The sequence below is a fragment of the Bufo bufo genome, chromosome 7, assembly GCF_905171765.1.
Source record: "Bufo bufo chromosome 7, aBufBuf1.1, whole genome shotgun sequence".
Taxonomy (NCBI): domain Eukaryota; kingdom Metazoa; phylum Chordata; class Amphibia; order Anura; family Bufonidae; genus Bufo; species Bufo bufo.
In genome coordinates, this window is record NC_053395.1 from 218,588,964 (window position 1) to 218,611,210 (window position 22,247).

Sequence of the window (22,247 nt, forward strand, 5' to 3'; positions counted from 1 at the left end):
TGATCATCCGTTTCCTTCTGCTGGAGTCCGCAGGGTCCTAAAGCCTGGAAGACACAGCAGCAGAACAATTGTGTTCACATGAATAGTAGTTTCCTGATGGATATTGGATAATGGAACCATAGAGAGGGCGTGAGAGGAGTCACCGGCACACGTGCTGACCTACAGAATACTGTCACGTAGGGGAGGGGTCACATGACCCTGTCCATTCAAATGTACATTATTTCTAGGGGACCTATACCGACCTTCTGCACCAATGCAATCCGTTCCTGCTGAGCATTTGTTACTGAAGTCTGATTAGGGCTCATGCACACGAGTATATTTTTTTTCCGTGTCTGCTCCCTTTTTTTTTTTGCAGACCATATGTGGAACCATTTATTTCAATGGGTCTGCAAAAAAAACGGAAGTTACTCCGTGCGCATTCCATTTCCGCTTGTCCGTACCGCAAAAAAAAAAATAGAACATGCCCTATTATTGTCCGCATAACGGACAAGGATAGGACTGTTCTATTAGGGGCCAGCTGTTCCGCAAAATACATACGGTCGTTTAACAGCCTGGCCAAAATCTGATTAATTTAGGAGTCTAGGGTCTTATTCATTTACGGGGGATTGTTGTGAGGGTGTGAATGGACTTTGCAGTCTAAATTAATGTAATAATGAAAAAATTCATGGTTTTTGGTCTAAGGCCCCTTTCACACGAGCGAGTTTTCCACGCCGGTGCAGTGCGTGACGTGAACACATAGCACCCGCACTGAATCTTGACCTATGCGTCTGTGTATATGAGCATTTTTTTCACGCATCAGTTCTGCGTTGCATAAGAATCGTAGCATGTTATATATTCTGCGTTTTTTCACGCAGCCCTGGCCCCGTAGAAGTGAATGGGGCTTCAGTGAAAAACGCATTGCATCCGGAAGCAAGTGCGGATGCAATGCGTTTTTCACGAACGGTTGCTCGGAGATGTTGTTTGTAAACCTTCCGTTTTTTATCACGCGCGTGAAAAACGCATCAAAACGCTTTTCACCCGCACGGACAAAAACTGAACAACTGAACGCAGTCGCAGACAAAACTGACTGAAACTTGCTTGCAAAATGGTGCGAGTTTCACTGAACGCATCCTGCACGCATCCGGACCTAATCCGTATCGGGGCCTTAGGCTGGGTTCACACTGGCGTTGCGGGAAAATGTGCGGGTGCGTTGCGGGAACACCCGTGATTTTTCCGCGCGAGTGCAAAACATTGTAATGCGTTTTGCACTCGCGTGAGAAAAATCACGCATGTTTGGTACCCAAACCCGAACTTCTTCACTGAAGTTCGGGCTTGGGATCGGTGTTCTGTAGATTGTATTATTTCCCCTTATAACATGGTTATAAGGGAAAATAATAGCATTCTGAATACAGACTGCATAGTAAACTAGCGCTGGAGGGGTTAAAAAATAATAATAATAATTTAACTCACCTTAGTCCACTTGATCGCGGCCCGGCATCTCCTTTGCTGAACAGGACCTGTGGTGAGCATTAAATACAGGTAAAGGACCTTTGGTGACGTCACTCCGGTCATCACATGATCCATCACCATGGTAAAAGATCATGTGATGACCGGAGTGACGTCACCAAAGGTCCTGTTCCTGTAATTAATGCTCACCACAGGTCCTGTTCAGCAAAGGAGACAGAAGGAGATGCCGGGCTACGCGATCAAGTGGACTAAGGTGAGTTAAATTTTTTATTTATTTTTAACCCCTCCAGCGCTATAGTACTATGCATTCTGTATTCAGAATGCTATTATTTTCCCTTATAACCATGTTATAAGGGGAAATAATACAATCTACAGAACACTGATCCCAAACCCGAACTTCTGTGAAGAAGTTCGGGTTTGGGTAGCAAACATGCACGATTTTTCTCACGCGAGTGCAAAACGCATTACAATGTTTTGCACTCGCGCGGAAAAATCACGGGTGTTCCCGCAACGCACCCGCACATTTTCCCGCAACGCCTGTGTGAACGCAGCCTTAGTGTAGGGTTTAAATTAGGCCCCTTTCACACGAGCGCGACGGATTAGGTCCGGATGCGTTCAGTGAAACTCACTCCATTTTGCAAGCAAGTTCAGTCAGTTTTGTCTGCGATTGCGTTCAGTTGTTTATTTATTTCCGCACGGGTGCAATGCGTTTTGATGCGTTTTTCACGCGCGTGATAAAAAAACTGAAGGTTTACAAACAACATCTCTTAGCAACCGTCAGTGAAAAACGCATTGCACCCGCACCTGCTTCCGGATGCAATGCGTTTTTGACTGAAGCCCCATTCACTTCTATGGGGCCAGGGCTGCGTGAAAAATGCAGAATATAGAACATGCTGTGATTTTCACGCAACGCAGAACTGATGCGTGAAAAACAACGCTCATGTACACAGACTTATGGAAATGAATGGGTCCGGATTCAGTGCGGGTGAAATGCGTTCACGTCACGCATTGTACCCGCATGGAAAACTCGCTCATGTGAAAGGTGCCTTAAAGGGGTTCTCTGGGCTTTTTATGAAATCCGTCCTTTTCTTCTGCACTGTGGAAGAAAGATAGTTTGGTTGGTACTTACCTCTTTGGCTGTACGATGGAGGGGTAAGTACTAGCCAAAGTATCTTCCACAGGGCAGAAGAAAAGGCTGGATTTCCCAAAAAGCCCAGAGAACCCCCTTAATTTCAGAGTCTGGTCTGTGGTCTAATTTAGGGGTGGGAATTCATTTGAGAGTCTAGTCCAGGGGTCCATCTTATTTAGGGGTCTACTGTGGGGTCTGAATTAATTTAGGCGTTTGGTGTGAGGGCCACAATTACTTTAGGGGTCCGATCTAAGATTTGATGCCCCCATGCATATCTGGCTGATTATAATTTATCACGCCATGCTTTCGCAGAAGTTGTGTGTTAGGCCGCTCGTGTGTTTTTTAGTGTGCGATTAGATCGGCATGGCGGATTGTCAGTATTTTGTATGGTTTAGATAAAGAGTCGCCCAGCAGGTGATGAATGAGGCGGCTTTGTATTCGCCAGGACGCAGGTGGATCGTGTGCAATTAGACTACTTGTTGGTCGGCTCACAAATTAGGTGCAAAAGTGCAGCGAAAAAGTCGCACATAAGATATAAAAGTCGCAGCCATACACACGTTTATGAAATGCCTCAGGTCTTCCCGCTGATGCAACTATTTGAACAATACAAGGCAGACGAACAGCACTACGCCACCTCTGGAGTGGAGTAAAAACTAGAATGTTTTTGCCCCTAATTCATGTGTAAAAATGGCGCACCTACATACAAAAAAGAAAAACACCAAAAGAATTAGTTTAAAACTCAAAATTGTCAAATGAGGTGCAAATGCCTCCTAAACGGGGCGCACTTTCAGTAGTAAATCCGCCTAAAAAACAATTAGTCAGTCTACAATTAGACTAAAACAGGCGCAAAACACTATAATAAATGACCCCCGCGGTGGGAAAGCAGCCTTAGTTTTTGTTTCTGCTGCAAGTCAACCAGTACATGCATACCTCCCAGTCAAAGAGGGAGACTTATGGTTTATTATGTGAAAGCTCCACTTTTCCTGTATATTTATATACTTCTATAGCTTTTTTACACAATAGCGCAAAATTATCTGAATATAAAGATTTGTAAAATCAAAATTGCATCGAATATGGAAATATTATGCAAGGCGGGCTTTAATATATAGATAGGAACCAGGGAAACACATTCTGGGTCAATATTGTAAATGTAATAATGCAAAACTACATCTTGGATCAAAAAGAGGGACATTGAAGGAGCAAAGAGGGACACTCGGGAGGTATGGTACATGTGACCCCACCCTAACGTTGAGAAGGCTGTGTTCACACGCTGCGGTTCAGCTTTTCGAGCAATGATTTCTCTGTAAAAACACAAGCAGGTAAGTGGCAGGGGCTTGTATTGTGGTCCATAATGGCCAACAGTCCTGGCTTATGTGAGTCCCATCCATAAAGGGGCAGAACCTATTTGTCCATGACAGTCTATGGTAGCAAAGTCTCATGCGGTGCTGGATTTGCTGCAATTGTCGCGTCACACTGCAGCCCCTTTATAATGTAGCCATCTCCAGCTATTAAAAAAAAAAAAAGCAAAATAACCATTATGTCGGAATATACCCCTACACCAGGGGTCAGCAACCCCCAGCAGATGTGAAACTACAACTCCCAGTATGCAAACTTTCTAGGCTGTTCCTGAAACTCCCTAAGTATGCTGGGAGTTGTAGTTTCACAGCGCTCGCTGACCCCTGAACCTGACACATTTCCCCCACGTGACACTTCACGCCTCCCGGCAGCCCATACACTCTAGGCTTCACCCCCATCCCCTCCAACCAGGAAACTGAGCGTGGGTAGCCGAGCAACGCCAGGTCACGTGACCCCCCCTGGATGGAGGCGCGTTTCCATGACGTCATCGCCCAGCGCTTCCAGCTGATTGGTTCCGGGCTGAGCCGGGGGCTGCTGTGTTGGCATCACCGGGCTGAGCCTCCATTCTAGCGGTAAGTAGCAGCCGGGACCTGGGGTGTGTATACGGGTCCCATCCACCAGCACCTATATAATCTACACAATGGGCATAGGAAATACACCAAAATATGTTCACAATGTACATGAACAATACTCAGTGGTCAGGTGACCATTGTTGTCGTGACCGACGCGGTTCAGACAAATGCACACAGTCGTGTGGTACGCCTGGCGAAAAGAAAACGCAGACAATTCTGCACAAAGCGTTTCTGGCGGCGCGGTTTTCCCGCTTTGTTTCATATTACTTTATTTTTTAATTCTAAAGGAATTGACCTTAAAGGGGTTGTCCTGTTTTTACACCCTTTCTAAATTTTCCCGAAGCATCCACGCTTCGCCAGTCAGTCGGGTTACCCGGTGAGATTCCTGACCAGTATGGACGTCCGTTTATTTCAGTGGACACCCCCCATTATGTATTATTTGCGCTGTGAGGCTCCTCCTCTCAGTCCGTGCGCATCAATTACCGTATACTTTTTCGACTGGTTTAGTCACTCGTGGTTTGTAGTCACTCTGGTAACCAGTGTTCCATGCACCGTGCTTGTGACCAGCTCGCCCGAGCGAGCAGAGCTGCGGTGTAAAGCGTAGGGACGAGACAGGACGGCATTTAAAATCTCATGAAGGCTCTGTATTTTTCGCACACGGTTCCGCTTACGTGTGGCCGTACCCTAATTGTTTCTAAAGGCAAAATCAACTAACTTTGTAAATGGTCTTTGAAAAAGAAAATTCCTACGATTTTGCTCCTGTAGATTGTGTGTAAAGCTGCGTTCACATTCTGCGTTGTTCTGTCCGTTTTCTGTGCCATTTTAGGAGGGGGAAAAAAAGTCAGAGCCGGATCCGTCATATGACAGGAAACCGACGGCGTCGGATGGACCCTACTGACTACAGCGGAATCTGTCAGGTTTCCTTCAGGGAGCCCGACATTTTCTCCTGTTTCTGACGGCTCTCCATTCTCTGTGTTAGGGATAGCAGCAGGGAGGGGGAGGGGGTTGTACATGGCGGATAGGAGAGTGAAGAAGGAAGAAAAGGAGGGCAGATAACTCGGGCTGTAGATGGGGAGGAAAGCACAATACAAGGCGGTTTGCAGGGGAAGACATCAGCATCCTGGACACACAGATCCGACATGTATTACTGGGAAGGACAGTCTGAAACTAGGAGCCGGGTGCAGACTGAATATCAGGGGTCTGAAAATGAATGAAGATTGTAGACTGAAACTTAGTGTATCATTTGTATTACTCAAGGTAAGCACTGACGTGTAAAAAAAAAAAAAAAAATGTAATTCCATGTCAAAGGTGTCCATATCGTTGTCATATTAAAGGGAACCTGTCACCGGGATTTTGTGTATAGCGCTGAGGACATGGGTTGCTAGATGGCCGCTAGCACATCCGCTATACCCAGTCCCCATAGCTCTGTGTGCTTTTATTGTGTAAAAAAAACGATTTGATACATATGCAAATTAACCTGAGATGAGTCCTGTTTGTGAGATGAGTCTGGGACAGGACTCATCTCAGGTTAATTTGCATATGTATCAAATATTATATTTTTTTACACAATAAAAGCACACAGAGCTATGGGGACTGGGTATTGCGGATGTGCTAGCGGCCATCTAGCAACCCATGTCCTCAGCTCTATACCCAAAATCCCGGCGACAGGTTCCCTTTAAATCCTGATGCGATTTACTTTTGGTGGAAGAGATTCCTCGTTGATATCTAGATTATAATTCCGTAGTGCTTTAGGCCTGTTTCACATTTGCGTTATTTTCCGGCAGAGAATCTCAAAACCAGAAAGAAAAAAAAACGTTAAGTTTAATCCTCATGATGTCTTCCGTTCCGTCAGCATTCCGTTTTGTGTCCGGTCATCAAAACGGAACAAACCGGATCAAACAATGTAAGTCAATGGTGACGGATCAGTTTTTCCCCCCTCGCCTATGACAGCACCCATGGATAGCATCCGCCCCCTTCCTCAGGACAGGAAACAGGAAGCACAGCTTCTTCAAAAGGGAGGTACAACCCCCAACATGCCAGTTCTGTTTCCTGTCCTAAGGGACAGGGTGGATGCACAGCATTAAGAGACGGAGCTGCGGGAGCCCCTTGGTTTTGTTACCCGTGGGAGGAGGGCCTACCCGAGCGGCGTAAGCCTTCCTTGGAAGCCGCTGCTGAAGCCTGGACCTCTGGACTCCCCCTCGTTCCGGTCACTCCCCCGTCGGGGCCGCCCTGTGTGTCCCCAGCGCGGCGAACCGCTGCGGCCGTGTTGTATGTTCGGCTGCGGTTGGCGTTCGCGTGGAGCGCGACGCCATCACTTCCGGGTAGGTCAGGCCGGCGCTGACGTCATTAGTTGGCGCCGGATCCTGGCCTCCGGATTCTGCAGTGGGAGGAGGCGTGGCCTTGGGCCGGAAGAGGAGGGTGCCGGTTCGCGCCCGGCAAGTTCAAATCCAGCCAGCTCTCACTACAGGCTGGTGTTTTGGCCTGCAGTGACCTCCATAGATGAAAGCCAGTGGCAGAAAATGGAGCCCACACAGCGCGCAGAACCCACTGAAACCACCAACGATTCCTTGGTACCGGTGGGGGTAAGAGGGGTGAATGCCCTGTTTTCTTTCATTCATTTCAGATCTTGATGGGAGTCTTTTGTTTATTTTATATGTTTAGACTTCCAAAGAGAAAAGGGGGTCAAGGTCCAAGGAACGGGGCTGTGCTATTTGCAAAGGAAAGCTACCGTCCGGTTGGGGTAAACCTGCCTGCCAGGCCTGCGTAAGCAAATTGCTGGAGGATGAGGCCCCTTCTCTCTTGTCAAGCCTAAAAAAGATTATCAAGGATGAGGTTAAAGAATCAGTGAAGAAGTCCTTGAGTAATCTACTTGAAGATCGCCCTTGCACTTCCACTGCTGTCTCTAATCCCGCTTCAAGTGATCAGGAGTTGTTATCGGGATTAGAGGAGGAAGGGGAACTTCCGTCCTCGGATCACTCCCAGGATGAGCAACTGGCAGGGAGACCTCTGTTCCTTCCAGAGAACATTAATTCCCTAGTTGGGATTGTCAGGGCAACTATGGGGCTTGACGATCAGGCAGAACCCCAGTCCATGAGAGATTCCATGTTTGAGGGCTTAGGGCCTAGGAGGCTGAAGTGTTTTGATCTACATGAAAACATAACTTCAGTAATTAAGAGTGAATGGAGTAGGCCAGATAGAAAATTTTTTGTGCCGTCTGCCTTAAAAAGGAAGTATCCCTTCGAAGACAAAGCCTCAGCTGACTGGGATAGAGCCCCGAAGCTAGATGCTCCGGTAGCAAAAATCTCTAAGAAAGCAGCACTCCCGTTTGAAGACTCGGGTACTCTGAAGGATCCAATGGACAGAAGAGCCGAGGTTTATTTAAAAAAGAACTGGGAGGCAACAGCTGGCTCATTCAGGCCCGCTATAGCCGCCACTTCTGTTGCTAGGTCTTTGAAGGTGTGGATGAAAGAGATGGAAGAGCAAATAAGGATGGGAGCGCCCGTGGAACAATTGCTCTCGTCATTTCCAACTCTGTATAGCGCCATGGACTTTTTAGCAGATGCCTCAGTGGACTCCCTGAAGCTGTCAGCGAGAGCCGCAGCTCTTTCAAATTCTGCCCGCAGGGCGATTTGGTTAAAGGATTGGAAGGGAGATGCAGGTTCAAAGGCGAAATTGTGTGCTATTCCCTGTCAGGGAGAATTCCTCTTCGGGCCCACGTTGGACGATCTGCTGGAAAAGGCTTCTGACAGAAAGAAGGGTTTCCCTTCTATGTATCAGCAGCCCCCTAAGAAGCCCTTTCGTTCTCAGGCATCCAGATTTAACTTCAAGAGAAGAGAAACCCCTAGACAATCTGGTAACGCGGCTAGAAGAAACAAGGGGTTTCTTTTTTCAGGAGGAGAGGCCTCTAAAAAACCTCCACAATGACGCCAGACCCCCGGTTGGAGGTCGCCTCTCCCTCTTCACAGAGCAGTGGCGGAAGATCTCGAACAGCCCTTGGATTCTTTCAATCATTTCAGAGGGCTATTGCCTGAACTTCCTAAGAACTCCTCCAGAGAGATTCGTTTTGACGGACTATCGCTCCAGCCCAGAGAAGCTAGAAGCATTAAGTCTGGAGATTTCGGATTTACTGAAGAAAAGGGTCCTGCAGGAGGTCCCAGCTCAAGAGAGGGAGACGGGATACTATTCAACGCTTTTCCTTGTAAAAAAGCCAAATGGCACCTTCCGTGCTATAATAAATCTGAGGTTGCTCAACAAATACCTGGTGTACGAGAGGTTTCGTATGGAGACTATCAGTTCCATAATCCCAAATTTATTTCCAGGCTGCTACATGGCGACCCTGGATCTCAGGGACGCTTATTACCACGTTCCAATCCATCCCAGTCACCAGAGGTATCTAAGAGTAGCAGTTCAGTTCCCGGACAGACTCCTTCATGTACAGTTTCGGGCCCTGCCGTTTGGGTTGTCTCAGGCACCCAGGCTTTTCACAAAGATCGTAGCAGAGATGATGGCTCATCTGAGGGAGAAGGACCTGATTGTCATTCCCTATCTAGACGATTTCCTCCTTCTCTCTCGAGAACCAGATCAATTAATCAATCAGATTTCCTGGTTCAGGGAGGTGCTGGTGAAGTTGGGTTGGGAGTTAAATCTCCAGAAATCCAATCTTGTGCCAAGCCAGATATGCACCTTTCTGGGGCTACTCCTCGACTCCCAGAAGCAAACATGTTTTCTTCCAGCGCGGAAGATTTCTCTGCTAGTCTCCAGGGTTCAGGACATGGTAGCCCGCCACTCCATCTCTTTAAGAGAGGCTATGTCAGTTCTAGGCCTAATGACGGCCGCAATCCCGGGGGTGGAATGGGCCCACTTCCATTCGAGGTCACTTCAATTGCAGATCCTGGGGGTTTGGGACAAAGATCCCCAATCCTTGGATTCTCTCTTTTTCCTTTCAACCCAAACGTTAAACGATCTAGAATGGTGGACGGTACCTTCCAACCTTCAAAAAGGAGTCCCTTGGTCAAGGAAGGATTCCCTTACTCTGACTACAGATGCAAGCCCTTGGGGTTGGGGAGCTCACACAGATTCTCTACTTCTGCAGGGGCAGTGGAATCAGGAGATAGTTCCCAAATCTCACAATTTCAAGGAGCTTCTAGCGATCCTCATGGCCTTGAAGAGGAGCCTCCACCTCTTAAAAGGCAGAAATATTTTGGTCTACTCAGACAACATGACGGCAGTAGCTCATATCAATCGTCAGGGGGGGACCAGATCTCCAGACCTAATGTCCCTCTCCAAAGAGATTTTCGGGTTAGCAGAGATTTTCCTTCCATCAATCAGAGCAGTACACTTAAAGGGAAAGGAGAATGTGACGGCGGATTTTTTGAGCAGGCATTGTGTTCGACAGGGGGAATGGTCCCTGAATCAGCAGGTCTTCAGCGACATTGTGGCTCTTTGGGGTCTCCCGGTGGTAGATCTCTTTGCCACAAGGGGAAACAGAAAAGTGAAAAGTTTCTTCTCTCTGTCCCCATCAGAGCGGCCCACGGCAGTGGACGCATTGGCCCAATCATGGAGAGTAGGCCTCCTGTACGCCTTCCCTCCTATAAAACTACTCCCAAGGGTCCTGAGGAAGATTCGGGAGGAGAAGGCCCTAGTAATTACTATAGCCCCCTTTTGGCCCAGGAGGGTCTGGTTTTCCTGGCTAAGGAGGATGTCAGTAGCGGATCCCTGGGTACTTCCTGTCTTCCCGGGGCTACTAGTGCAGGGGCCGATACTTCATCCAGAATTAGAGAGCCTGCACTTGACAGCCTGGCTGTTGAGAGGCGGATCCTAGAGATGAAGGGTCTCTCTGGGGAAGTGATAAACACCCTCTTGTCCAGTAGGAAAGCTGTCACTTCTAAAATCTATTTGAGGGTTTGGAGGGCCTTCCTTAGATTTGCAGATAAGCCAGTTAATGTCTTGGAGCCCCCTGAATTACCTCTAGTCCTTAACTTCCTCCAGGAGGGCTGGAATAAAAAACTAAGGCCTAGTACTTTGAAGGTTCATATCTCTGCCTTAAGTGCTCTCTTTGAGTATAAGTTAGCAGACCACCCCTGGATTAAAAGATTTGTAATTGCAATTTCTAAACTTGCTCCCGTCCAGAAGTCTAGAGTTCCCCCCTGGGATCTAAATTTAGTCTTGTCTGCCTTAACCAGGGATCCCTTTGAGCCTATTGAGGATATCTCAATGAAGATCCTAACCTATAAATTAGTTTTTTTGCTAGCCATTACTTCAGCTAGAAGAGTGAGTGAGATATCGGCCTTCTCAATCGAGAGACCATACCTTAATATTTTAGAAGATAGGGTTATTTTATCTCCTGACCCTGCCTTCCTTCCAAAGGTTTCATCATCCTTTCACCGGTCTCAAGATATAGTTTTGCCTTCCTTCTGTTCCTCACCCAGGAATCAGAAGGAAAGGGAATTCCACTGCCTTGATGTTAGAAGGTGTCTAATTCAATACCTTTCTGCCACTCAGGACTGGAGGTCGTCCTCTAAACTGGTGGTTTCCTTTCAGGGACAGAAGAAGGGCTCCCCTGCTTCCTCTCAGTCCATTGCCAGATATATAAAGCAAGCCATTTATCTTGCATATTCCTCTAAAGGGGTTCCTCCTCCTGCCGGGTTTGGAGCACACTCAACAAGAGCGGTGTCTACAACCTGGGCAGAAAGAGCTTCCGCTTCTATTGACCAGATTTGTAGAGCTGCTACGTGGAGCTCTTCTCATACCTTCTTTAAGCACTATAGACTGCAGCTTCCTTCACAGGAAGGTTTAGGGTTTGGGCGTAAAGTCCTCCAAGCAGTTGTCCCACCCTAGATAATCTCGCCTAGATATCCATGGGTGCTGTCATAGGCGAGGGGGGAAATATAGGATTACACTTACCGGTAATCGTTTTTCCTTGAGCCTATGACAGCACCCGCCTAATTCCCTCCCAAATAAGAAAATAAATTAAAAAAAAAAATAATAATAATAATAAAAAAAAAAAAAAAAAATATATATATATATTTATATATATAGAGATGTACGTGTGTGTTTACATATACTTCTATATACACACGGATATAAGCATTTGTTCTGTTGTAGATTTGTTGCGGTGTAGTCTGGTTTTTTGTCTCCTTAGTTCTTGGAATAGGACTGGCATGTTGGGGGTTGTACCTCCCTTTTGAAGAAGCTGTGCTTCCTGTTTCCTGTCCTGAGGAAGGGGGCGGATGCTATCCATGGGTGCTGTCATAGGCTCAAGGAAAAACGATTACCGGTAAGTGTAATCCTATATTTTTCAGGATCCCAAAAAATTGATCCGTCACTCCTTGACTTTCAGTGAATTTAGTGACTGATCCGGTTTGTTCCGTTTTGATTTCGCACAGCCGCATCCTAACGGAACGGATGCCTCCTGATGTTGCAAAATCAAAACGGATCCATTTAATTCCGGCATTGAGATCTCAATACCAAAATTAACAACGCAAGTGTGAATCCGGCCTTACAGCGGTGACTACAGACGCCATTCACACACGTGACAGCGGGTCGCCTGCTTTAGAGGATAAATAACGGATGCCAGAGTTGTAGCTGCCTTATAGCCCTGAATCTAAATGCATTGGCAAAAGTAGATGGACTTGCTGGCGCCTGGTGCACATGCCCTGCCGGGCCCCAACCTCATGGCTACCAGAATATAGGACAAAACGTTGCACCAAAAAACGGCGCATAGCTTTCATAATTTGCGCTCCTCCTCTAAGCCGCAGATTTTCCAACTGCTGAAAGAGGCGTAAAAAGAGTCGATAATAAATCTGGCGCCTGCCATGTACTCTGTTTTTTGGATGCATTTGACATCTGCGCTGAGAGTGTTTACAGCGCATGCGCAGAACAGGGCGTGATGTGAACGGGCGCATTGTCAGGATGCTCGACTCTCCATCCTCTGTGTTCGGTTTATGACGCTGCATTTCTCTTCCTCTGCAGTCTGTGCAGCATGTATGAGCCGCAATGGGATCCACTCTCTGTATCTGCTCTCGAGGGGTCATAACCATTGAAAACAGGCGTTACCTCTTCATCCAGAAGCTGGGAGAGGGGTGAGTAAGCATCAGGTCCACATATCCGTTGTGGCCTCTTTGTATTAAAGGTGGTATTCTGGTTAGAACAAGTTCTCCTCAATCCACTAACGGACCGCGGGTCTGCAAAAAACAGAAGCTGCCCGTGTTGCCTTCCGCAATTTGCGGAACGGGCGCCGGAAATATAAATGCCTATTCTTGTCAAGAATAGGACGTTATATTTTTTTAGCGGGGCCGCGGAATGGAGCCACGGATGCGGACAGCGCACGGAGTGCTGTCCGCATCTTTTGCGGCCCCATTGAAGTGAATGGGTCCGCATCCGAGCCGCCAAAACGGTGGCTCGGGTGCGGACCCAAACAACGGCCGTGTGCATGAGGCTGTATTACACAAATGACTCTGCAGGCGATTGTCTGGAGGGAAGCGTTCCTTCCTGGCAATCGCCTGCTCACTAGCGGAGGAGACTGCTGCTATTACATGCAGTGATCTCCTCCACAGTATGGGCAGAAGCGATCATTATACCATCACTCATCCTCATGCTGTCTAGTTATTTTCCAGCAGCAGGCCATGATTAGACAGCACCGGCAAATCGCCATCTTTCAGCATGCTAAAAGATCACGATTGCCCGATTATCGGGTAATTGGCGGCAGTATTACACTGCCAGATGATTCCTACGAACGCTCGCCACTCTATTCACCTGTTTGTGATTGGCGTTCGTAGGAATCATAGTCAGGATCTCTCAGTGCAGTTTAGTTGTTGTGTCAGTAGGGGGCAGCCTTGCATTACAAAAAGAGTTTAGTTTTTTTCTTGGACACAGGAATCAGGTTCCCTTTAAATGATATGGGACTCGTGCATAGGATATTGTTAATTGTCCGATTTCTTTTTCAGGGGATTCAGCTATGTAGATCTATTTGAAGGGGTCCACGACGGGCGGTTTTACGCCCTGAAGCGTATATTATGCCATGACCGGGAAGATCGGAAGGAAGCTCTGCATGAGATGGAGATGCATCGTTTATTCAGTCACCCCAATATTCTGCGTCTGGAGGCGCACTGCATGATGGAGAAAGGACCCAAGTGGGAGGCCTGGCTCCTGCTCCCCTTCGTGAGGGTAAACACAGCAGCGACGCTCGGCTCTGTCTTAATGTTTGCGGTTTTCCCATAGCAGGGCTGCGGGGCGTGGCGCCTTTGTGTGTTTGCTTTGTCGCGTGTTTTTTTTTCCCAGTCATCTGTAAGGACCTGGAAGTGATCACATGACCACTTGTTATCTGGAGCTCAATAGCCGCAAGATAAAATTTATGTTGTTTCCTCCATTCACATCCAGAGCTGCTTTGAAACCTCTGCTGGTGGCTTTTGGACGGCAGCAATTTTTATCCAACCTTCTGTTGGTTACGCGACATAGCAGCTTGGCTCTAGCTGTGTTATTATCTGAGCTCCTACAGTGCACTGCTCTCCGTTAACAGGAAGCCAGCAGAATTCTGAATGCAGCTCTGGATGTGACTAGGGTATGGAAGGGCACATCCACATGCATGGATTTTTTTTGCAGCGTGTAGTCTCATCCGCTTTTCTCCCGCAAGTGCGAGGCTAAAAACCCACAGTTTATTTGTTCTGTTTCCTAAGATGGGGAAATAGATCTACTCTTTACACTACACAATCTGCACTCGTTTCAGAAGTGACACCTCAAGTGGTTTTTGCTTTTCTCCTCCCACGCACGAAGTTCAAAGGGTTTGTCTAGGAGTAGAAAAACATGGCTGACGCCCCACCATGAATTGCGTCTGGTATCGTACCTCAGCTGAACAGAAATGAATGGAGCTGGGCTGCGATCCCACATGTAACCTGTCGACAGGTGTGGCGCTGTTTGAAGAAAGCAGCCATATTTTTTCTAAGGCTGGACAACCGCTTTAACCTCTTCAGGACCTTGTGACTTTCCGTTTTTGGATTTTAGTTTTTTAACCTTTTCTTCACATAGCCGTATGGGAGCTTGCTTTTTGGTGGGACAAGTAGCACTTTCTCTTGGCTCCATTAAATATTGCATATAATGTGGTGGGATGGAACTGGAAAAAACCCCACATATAGTTTTATGGGTTTCGTCTTCACGGGGTTCTTATAACTGACCTGATACCTTTTGTTCTCCAAATCAGTACAATTACAGCAATACCACATTTATATTGTTTTTCAGATTTTTTATTTTATTGGTTTTGTATATGCATACAAAGTCAAAAGAATTAGGCATATGTCACCATTGATACAAAAAAAACAATCAAACAGTCAAATAAAATTATTTTTGTTAAAGAACATGAGTAACAATTACGTTTTTCTTGTGTTTTAATCCTGCAAAAAAAAAAATCGCCATATTCTGACCCCATTTTTTTTTATAGTTACGTCTACAGAGATGCGTGAGGGCTCATTTTTTTGTGTGGCGATCTGTACTTTTTATTCATACAATTTTGGAGTGTGTATGACTTTTTGATTACATTTTTCTTCTTTTTTTTTTTTGGGTGGGGGCGGAGGGTGTTGGTGAAGCAACAAAAAAAAGCCATTAAAGTTTTTTCTTTCCATTACGGAATTCGCCAAAAGGGATAAATATGTTTATATTTTAATAGTACAGGTATTTTGGGACACGGTGGTGCAGGGCTCGAGGCTAATGCAGAGAATGAACAGCTTCCTCGATCTCTGCGCGGGGGAGCTGGCCACGACATCTGAGGTTAAATGTCTGTGATCGGCGTTATTGCCAATTGCAGACATTGCTGCGGTTTAAGACCCCAGAAAACTGGCGGCTATGGCACTTGCTCTGCTTCTGACCATTCTCCATTTTTTTTTTTTTTAAGACGTCCAGTCTTCCATACATGTTTGGCGGTGGTCCAGAAAGAGTTAAGGGACACAGGGAACTAAGAAGCACATTATGCAGTAATATTTTTATTTTTCTTCAGAGGGGGACATTGTGGAATGAGGTGGAAGCTCTACGAGATAAGAATGTATTCCTGTCTGAAGAGAAGATCCTGTATATTCTGCATGGGATTTGTCTAGGACTGAAAGCCATTCATGACCAGGGCTATGCTCACAGGTAATTATCAATCACAGGGTTTCCCAGTTGTAAGAAGGTATCCTGTATCTACAGGACAGGGGATAACTAATAGATTGATGGTGGTCCGCCAATCCTAAGAAAGAGGGCCCCGTACCCTGATATGAGTGGACCGGCTGTTGAAGCGTGCACGCAGTCGCTCCTTTTATTCTCTGTGGCATTACTGTGTGTCTTGGCAATCTCTGACAGTCTGTGAAGTGGCGTGCTGCATGCTTGACTTGCCGCTCCAGTCATTTTTTGGGGACCCCCGACGATCTACTACTTATTCCCTATCCTGTAGATAACGTGTTATAACCGGAATACCCCTTTTAATGTGGAGGCAAAATCCAAAGCCAAATACACGTATACCCAAAGTGAATATCCAACTATTTTCTTTGCTTATTAAAGGGGGTTGTGCAGCCAGTACATAGTGATAACCTGTCCTTAGGCTAGGTAATCAATATCTAATCAGCGGGGGTCAACCTTCCGGCACCCTGACGATCAGCTGTTTGAAGAGGAGGCGACGCTCGTGTGAACGTTACTTAGTCTTCAAGATTACACTGCGCGTTATCTCGGAAGTCTCGGCGGCACAGTATAATCAGAAGGGCTTGTTCCATTCACTTGAATAGGAGAAGCACTTGTAATCACACTGCTCCGCCGCGCAGTGTAATCTTGAAGAGGAAGCGGTTCTCGTACAAGCGCCACTGCCTCCTCTTCAAACAGCTGTCCTGCTTTATGCTGAAACCCACACTGATTGTACCATTTTTCATTTCACAGAAAAGCCCCCTTAAATGGTAAATTTCTGCCACTAGGGGGAGCTGACTGTATACATTGACCTCCAGAGTAACACCGTGTGCGGTGAGCTCCCCCTAGCGGTGGCTGCAGGAAGCTAGACTTGTTGTGCAGGGGACTTGGAGCTCTGTATCCAAAAAATAGATCTCAGACGCCTGTAAAGATATTAGGAAATTAGTCCGCACAGAACGTTGGACCTAAAAATTATTATACAAGGATAAAACTTTATAAAGCAACTCCAACATGAAAATTCTTTTCTGCTCCGTATCAGTAACCAATGGAGATGTTTTATACTATCAAATTCTTGCATTATAAATTAACCACCCCAAAATTTTTTTTTTTAGAACAGTTGTCCGTTTCCTTCCCCCACCCTTCTTGCTGCTCATACACTGTTCATTACCCAGCAGGGGGCAGCAATGAGCACAGGAGAAATCTCCTAGAGCAGGCATGCTCAACCTGCGGCCGTCCAGCTGTTGCAAAACTACAACTCCCAGCATGCCCCAACAGCCTACAGCGGGTCATTGTGGGAAGTTGTAGTTTTACAACAGCTGGAGGGCCGCAGGTTGAGCATGCCTGTCCTAGAGTAAGGGAAAAAAAAACAGAGGCATGATGGGAAAGCAGTTTATAATAATCGCTTTATCATCCGCCTATTTTTTTAATTCATTTTAGAGACTTAAAACCCACAAACGTGTTACTGGAGGAGGATGACCGGCCTCTTCTGATGGATCTCGGCTCAATGAATCATGCTCGTATTGAGGTGAATGGAAGTAGGCAGGCGATGGCCGTGCAGGTATTGGATGCTTTATCGCATAATTCTAATTTACAGTCTACATATAATGCTGAGGAATACGCCTTATACTCCAGTCACATCCAGAGCCTCATACCACGTTTGCTGGGCTCCTGGTAGACCTGTAGTTTTCTCAGTGCCTGTAGGGCACGGAGAGATGTAGTGTTTCCAGGTATTTTCTGTCTCCTAGGACTGGGCTGCACAGAGATGCACCATTTCCTACCGGGCCCCGGAGCTCTTCAGTGTGAGCAGTAACTGTGTGATTGACGAGCGGACCGATATCTGGGTAGGAATTCAGCTTTTCTCTCTGTGTATAGATTGCTTGGGACAGATTGTAATTCTATTATGTGCTCCCTCCCGCAGTCTCTCGGCTGTGTGCTCTACTCCATGATGTTCGGGGAGGGCCCCTACGACATGATTTTCCAGAAGGGGGACAGTGTAGCTCTGGCTGTCCAGAACCGTATCTCAATACCTGAAAATAACAGGTAACGCTGGGCTCGAACACTGAAGCCTATTTTCCATTTACATGTTGTTACGATTTACTTACATACTGTGGTGCCACCTGGCGTTCATTTACTTACATAGTATAGCACAGTGCTACTCAAATAGTGGGGCTCCGTAAAGGGGGGCTCGTTCAGGGCCGGCCTTTAGGGTGTGCGAATTTCTTCTGTATAATGCCGGCAGGCAGGCCGGCGCGTCCCTCAGTGATGTCACGTGTCTGCGTCGCCTGCTTTATGAATGAAGCAGGCGGCGCAGACAAGTGACGTCACTGAGGGACGCGCCGGCCCGCCTGCCGGCATTATACAGAAGAAATTCGGATATACGGTACTATTAGGAGTGAGGGGGGCATATTTAATAACTTTAAACGGCGGCGACGGCCACACGGAATCTGTGGATGGCACTGTTAAGGGGTGGGGGTCTGTGGATGGCACTGTTATGGGGTGGGGGGTCTGTGGATGGCACTGTTATGGGCTGGGGGGGGCACTGTGGATGGCACTGTTATGGGGTGGGGGGTCTGTGGATGGCACATATATAACAGTGCCAGCCACAGATCCCCCTGTAACAGTGCCAGCCACAGATCCCCCCCCCCATAAGTGTCCGTCATCCACAGATCCCCCCCATAAGTGTCCGTCATCCACAGATCCCCCCCCATAAGTGTCCGTCATCCACAGATCCCCCCCATAAGTGTCCGTCATCCACAGATCCCCCCCCCATAAGTGTCCGTTATCCACAGATCCCCCCCCATAAGTGTCCGTCATCCACAGATCCCCCCCCATAAGTGTCCGTCATCCACAGATCCCCCCCCATAAGTGTCCGTCATCCACAGATCCCCCCATAAGTGTCCGTCATCCACAGATCCCCCTATAAGTGTCCGTCATCCACAGATCCCCCCATAAGTGTCCGTCATCCACAGATCCCCCCATAAGTGTCCGTCATCCACAGATCCCCCTATAAGTGTCCGTCATCCACAGATCCCCCCCATAAGTGTGTGTCCGATCCACATTTCTTTCTTTTTTTATTCTCTTATACGTTAATAAGGATACAGTGTTATGCAGAGGTGTACTTATAACAATTTTATAGACAAATGATACTATTTACAGTCGCGCGGGGGGCGCGAAATGTTTTCTTCTTCCTAGGGGGGGCATGACAGAAAATAATTGAGAAGCACTGGTATAGCGTCACGTGGTGTTCAGCATGTATAGCAATGAGCACATCCATCTACTGACCTGAGTGCTGGTGGACATGCATGCACAGGCTGTCACCCCACAGGTCTGTGCATTGTAATCTATTCAGCCATAGAAACAACTTTCTGCCCTGCTTGTCAGAAGAGGAGCAGAGTAACATGGCTCTATAGCTGAGGATACTAACTGCGGAGAAGTATTGTCAGCTGCCAGAGGGGGAAGGAGATTGATTCTGTCCAGAGCCCACCTTGCTATAGAGACAGATTGCAGTCCCATCTGGGCTCACTGCTTGATGGTATATGAGTGGAGTCGCCGGTACACAACGTGCATCAAGGTGTAGATGCTACGATATAAACTCCATTCAGTTGTTTCTCCGGGTCAGATTCTAGTCCATGAATCCAGGGTTGCAAGTCTCGGTGCTGCTGTATTATGTTTAAGGTGGCTTTGCAGTTGATTTTTATTTATTTTTTCCGTTTTTCCCTCCAGGTATTCCCAAGGCTTGCAGTCTCTGCTGTCCTCCATGATGGTGGTAGATCATCTAGAAAGGCCGTACATCTCCACCATACTGACCCAACTTGAGGCGCTGCACCCCATTGTAGATGGGCAAGCCACCACGAGGATATGATGTCATAGCAAGTGACTTCACTCAAGTGCTGCTTCAGTCGGACCACCAGTGTCGTACTGTAGGACAATTCCAGATGGTGGTGGTCTGGGCTCGAGACTTCGGGTCTGTGGTGTCTGTCAAGAGTGACTCTCTTGTCCCTTTTATGTCTTCAGGTTTTATTTCTGATTTTATTTTGTTTTTTAACACATGAACTGAAGGCTACTTCTGAGTGCCGGTACGTAGATGACGTGTTCTCGCCTTATATAACTGCAGGCTGCGCCGCGTCCTCGGTTCTGTCCCCCAGAGGCTGCTAAACTCAGGCCAGTGCTGTGTCTCTGACCTCTGGAGCGTGTTGTCATTGTGCTGTGTCAGATGTTACATGTTTCATCTCTTCTATAAAGGGCGTTCATTATTAAAAAAAACAAAGGTTGGAATGGAAAGTGCGCTTACCGTACGAACGTGTCCTGTCGCCAGTCACATGCATCATGGCATTGAGTATCGACGCTTAAAGGGGTTATGCCGTGATTGATGATTTCTAACAAAGCCAGAACCAGCCCTGTACCGCACATGGATCCAGAGATCTCAATATTTACTGCTTCAATTACTCTGCTGGAATAATTTCAGACTGGCAGCTCGGGGGACGTGTCCTTTTTACTGCAGCTCTTTCCCTGTAACTGCTACAGCTTCTTTTAGAAGATAAGGCTGGTGGCAGCTGAAGATTTAAACTGGGCACCTGCCAGGTGGACAAGAAAAAGGGTAAAGAATAAACTGCAGGTGGCGCTATACAGATTTCATTGAATAACTCTCAATCAGTGGCGGATGCAGAGCCTGGTCTCGGGAGGGGCACTTCCAGTTTATTTGCTGTCCGCTGCCACAAAACGATGGTGCTTATAGCACAGACTACACAGTGTAGTGGTATACGGTACATTGTGGGGCACAGTGTAGTGGTATACGGTACATTGTGGGGCACAGTGTAGTGGTATACGGTACATTGTGGGGCACAGTGTAGCGGTATACTGTACATTGTGGGGCACAGTGTAGTGGTATACGGTACATTGTGGGGCACAGTGTAGTGGTATACGGTACATTGTGGGGCACAGTGTAGCGGTATACGGTACATTGTGGGGCACAGTGTAGCGGTATACGGTACATTGTGGGGCACAGTGTAGCGGTATACGGTACATTGTGGGGCACAGTGTAGCGGTATACGGTACATTGTGGGGCACAGTGTAGCGGTATACGGTACATTGTGGGGCACAGTGTAGCGGTATACGGTACATTGTGGGGCACAGTGTAGCGGTATACGGTACATTGTGGGGCACAGTGTAGCGGTATACTGTATATTGTGCGGCACAGTGTAGCGGTATACGGTACATTGTGGGGCACAGTGTAGGCTATATGTATAACATAAACATATTTCACATGAAAACTTACAATTACTTGGCTTGACCCTTGGGGATCTCGGACGCCACTTCCACACTTTGGCCGGGAGCTCAGTGGAGCTGATGTTGTGTTTTATCCTAATGAGAAATATTTCATAATAAGTATTTGGAGAAGGGGCAGAGGAATAGCAGAGCAGGGAGAGGCTGGTGCTGCTACTAGGGGGTCATACCATGGGGGAGTAATAAAGCCCACCATAATGCCCCCCCCGTAGAAATAATTCTCCTTATAATGTGCAAAACATACCCCCTTGTAATGCCCCAGGTGAGCTAATGTTCCAAATAGTGCCCCCATAATGTGCCAGTATAAAATACCACTATATAGTGCCCCCAGTAAATGCCTCCATAGTGCTCCTCTCCCCCCTTCCTCCTAGTGCCCCCCATAATGTACCAGTATAAAATGCCCCAGTAGATGCCCTCAGTGTCCCCCATAATTTGCAAGTATAAAATACCCCTTCTTAGTGCCCCCCGTAGATGACTCCATAGTACTCCCCCCTTCCTCATAGTACCCACCATAATGTGTCCCAGTATAAAATTCTACTGTACAGAGCCCCCCATATAAAACACCCCTTCTTTGTGGCCTCAGTAAATGCCCCTATAGTGCCCCCAATAATGTGCCAGTAATGACAGCCCCCCGGTATGTGCCAGTAATGACAGCCCCCCCATTATGTGCCAGTAGCCACCAGTATTGTACACAAAAAAAAATAAACACTTATACTTACCTCCTTGGCAGCGATGCGATGCAGCCTCTTCTGGCCTGTGTCCCGCGCTGTACGGCTCAGGCCGCGCCGGCCTCTGATAGGCTGCCGGCCTAGTGCCTGCAGCCTATCAGAGGAAGGGAAAGGGACACGCCTCTCCTTCTCCTGCCGCAGCACAGTCATCTGTATCTCTGTCCTGAGGACGGCGATACAGATGACTATGGGCAATCTCCCCGTTGACCACTCCCCTCCCCCTCCATCCGCCAGTGCTCCCAATTAGATGCTGGTTTGAAAAATGTTGAATATTTTTTTTTTGTAGCACAACCCCATTAAAGGGATCATCGCTGTCTTTACGAGGCACAGCTTCGTCCTTTATTGGCAGTGTACAGCAGCTCAATACGGCTTCTCCTGACTCACGTGAATAGGGATGAGCTGGAATACCAGGCACAACCACTACAAAAAGTGCAGGTGCTGCGCAAGCTGCACGTGTAGCCTCCATAACGGCATACAGACCGCTACTGTACAGGTGGAGACTGGAAACTGGTGATCGTGCGCTTACCGTGTCCGGGCCACACCCTTAGGGTCCATTCACACGTCCGTAGTGTATTGCGGATCCGCAATACACCG

General features: G+C 47.4%; 1 protein-coding gene across 1 annotated transcript; it reads left to right on the forward strand.

Annotated features, from left to right (window-relative positions):
- The first annotated feature begins 4,340 nt into the window (after window positions 1-4,340).
- Window positions 4,341-19,896, forward strand: STK16 (serine/threonine kinase 16). Its single transcript, XM_040440062.1, has 8 exons — window positions 4,341-4,503; window positions 12,475-12,584; window positions 13,449-13,668; window positions 15,488-15,621; window positions 17,080-17,200; window positions 17,388-17,483; window positions 17,561-17,682; window positions 19,366-19,896. The coding sequence occupies exons 2-8, from the start codon at window positions 12,499-12,501 to the stop codon at window positions 19,502-19,504; spliced, it is 918 nt and encodes a 305-aa protein (XP_040295996.1). The 5' UTR covers window positions 4,341-4,503; window positions 12,475-12,498; the 3' UTR covers window positions 19,505-19,896.
- The last annotated feature ends 2,351 nt before the right edge of the window (window positions 19,897-22,247 follow it).

Excerpts from the sequence above, each read along its gene's own strand:
- STK16 (XM_040440062.1), top strand. The coding sequence starts at position 12,499 with ATGGGATCCACTCTCTGTATCTGCTCTCGAGGGGTCATAACCATTGAA. Across the intron at positions 15,622-17,079 it reads GACCAGGGCTATGCTCACAG|AGACTTAAAACCCACAAACG; the intron begins GTAATTATCAAT and ends AATTCATTTTAG. Across the intron at positions 17,683-19,365 it reads TCAATACCTGAAAATAACAG|GTATTCCCAAGGCTTGCAGT; the intron begins GTAACGCTGGGC and ends TTTTCCCTCCAG.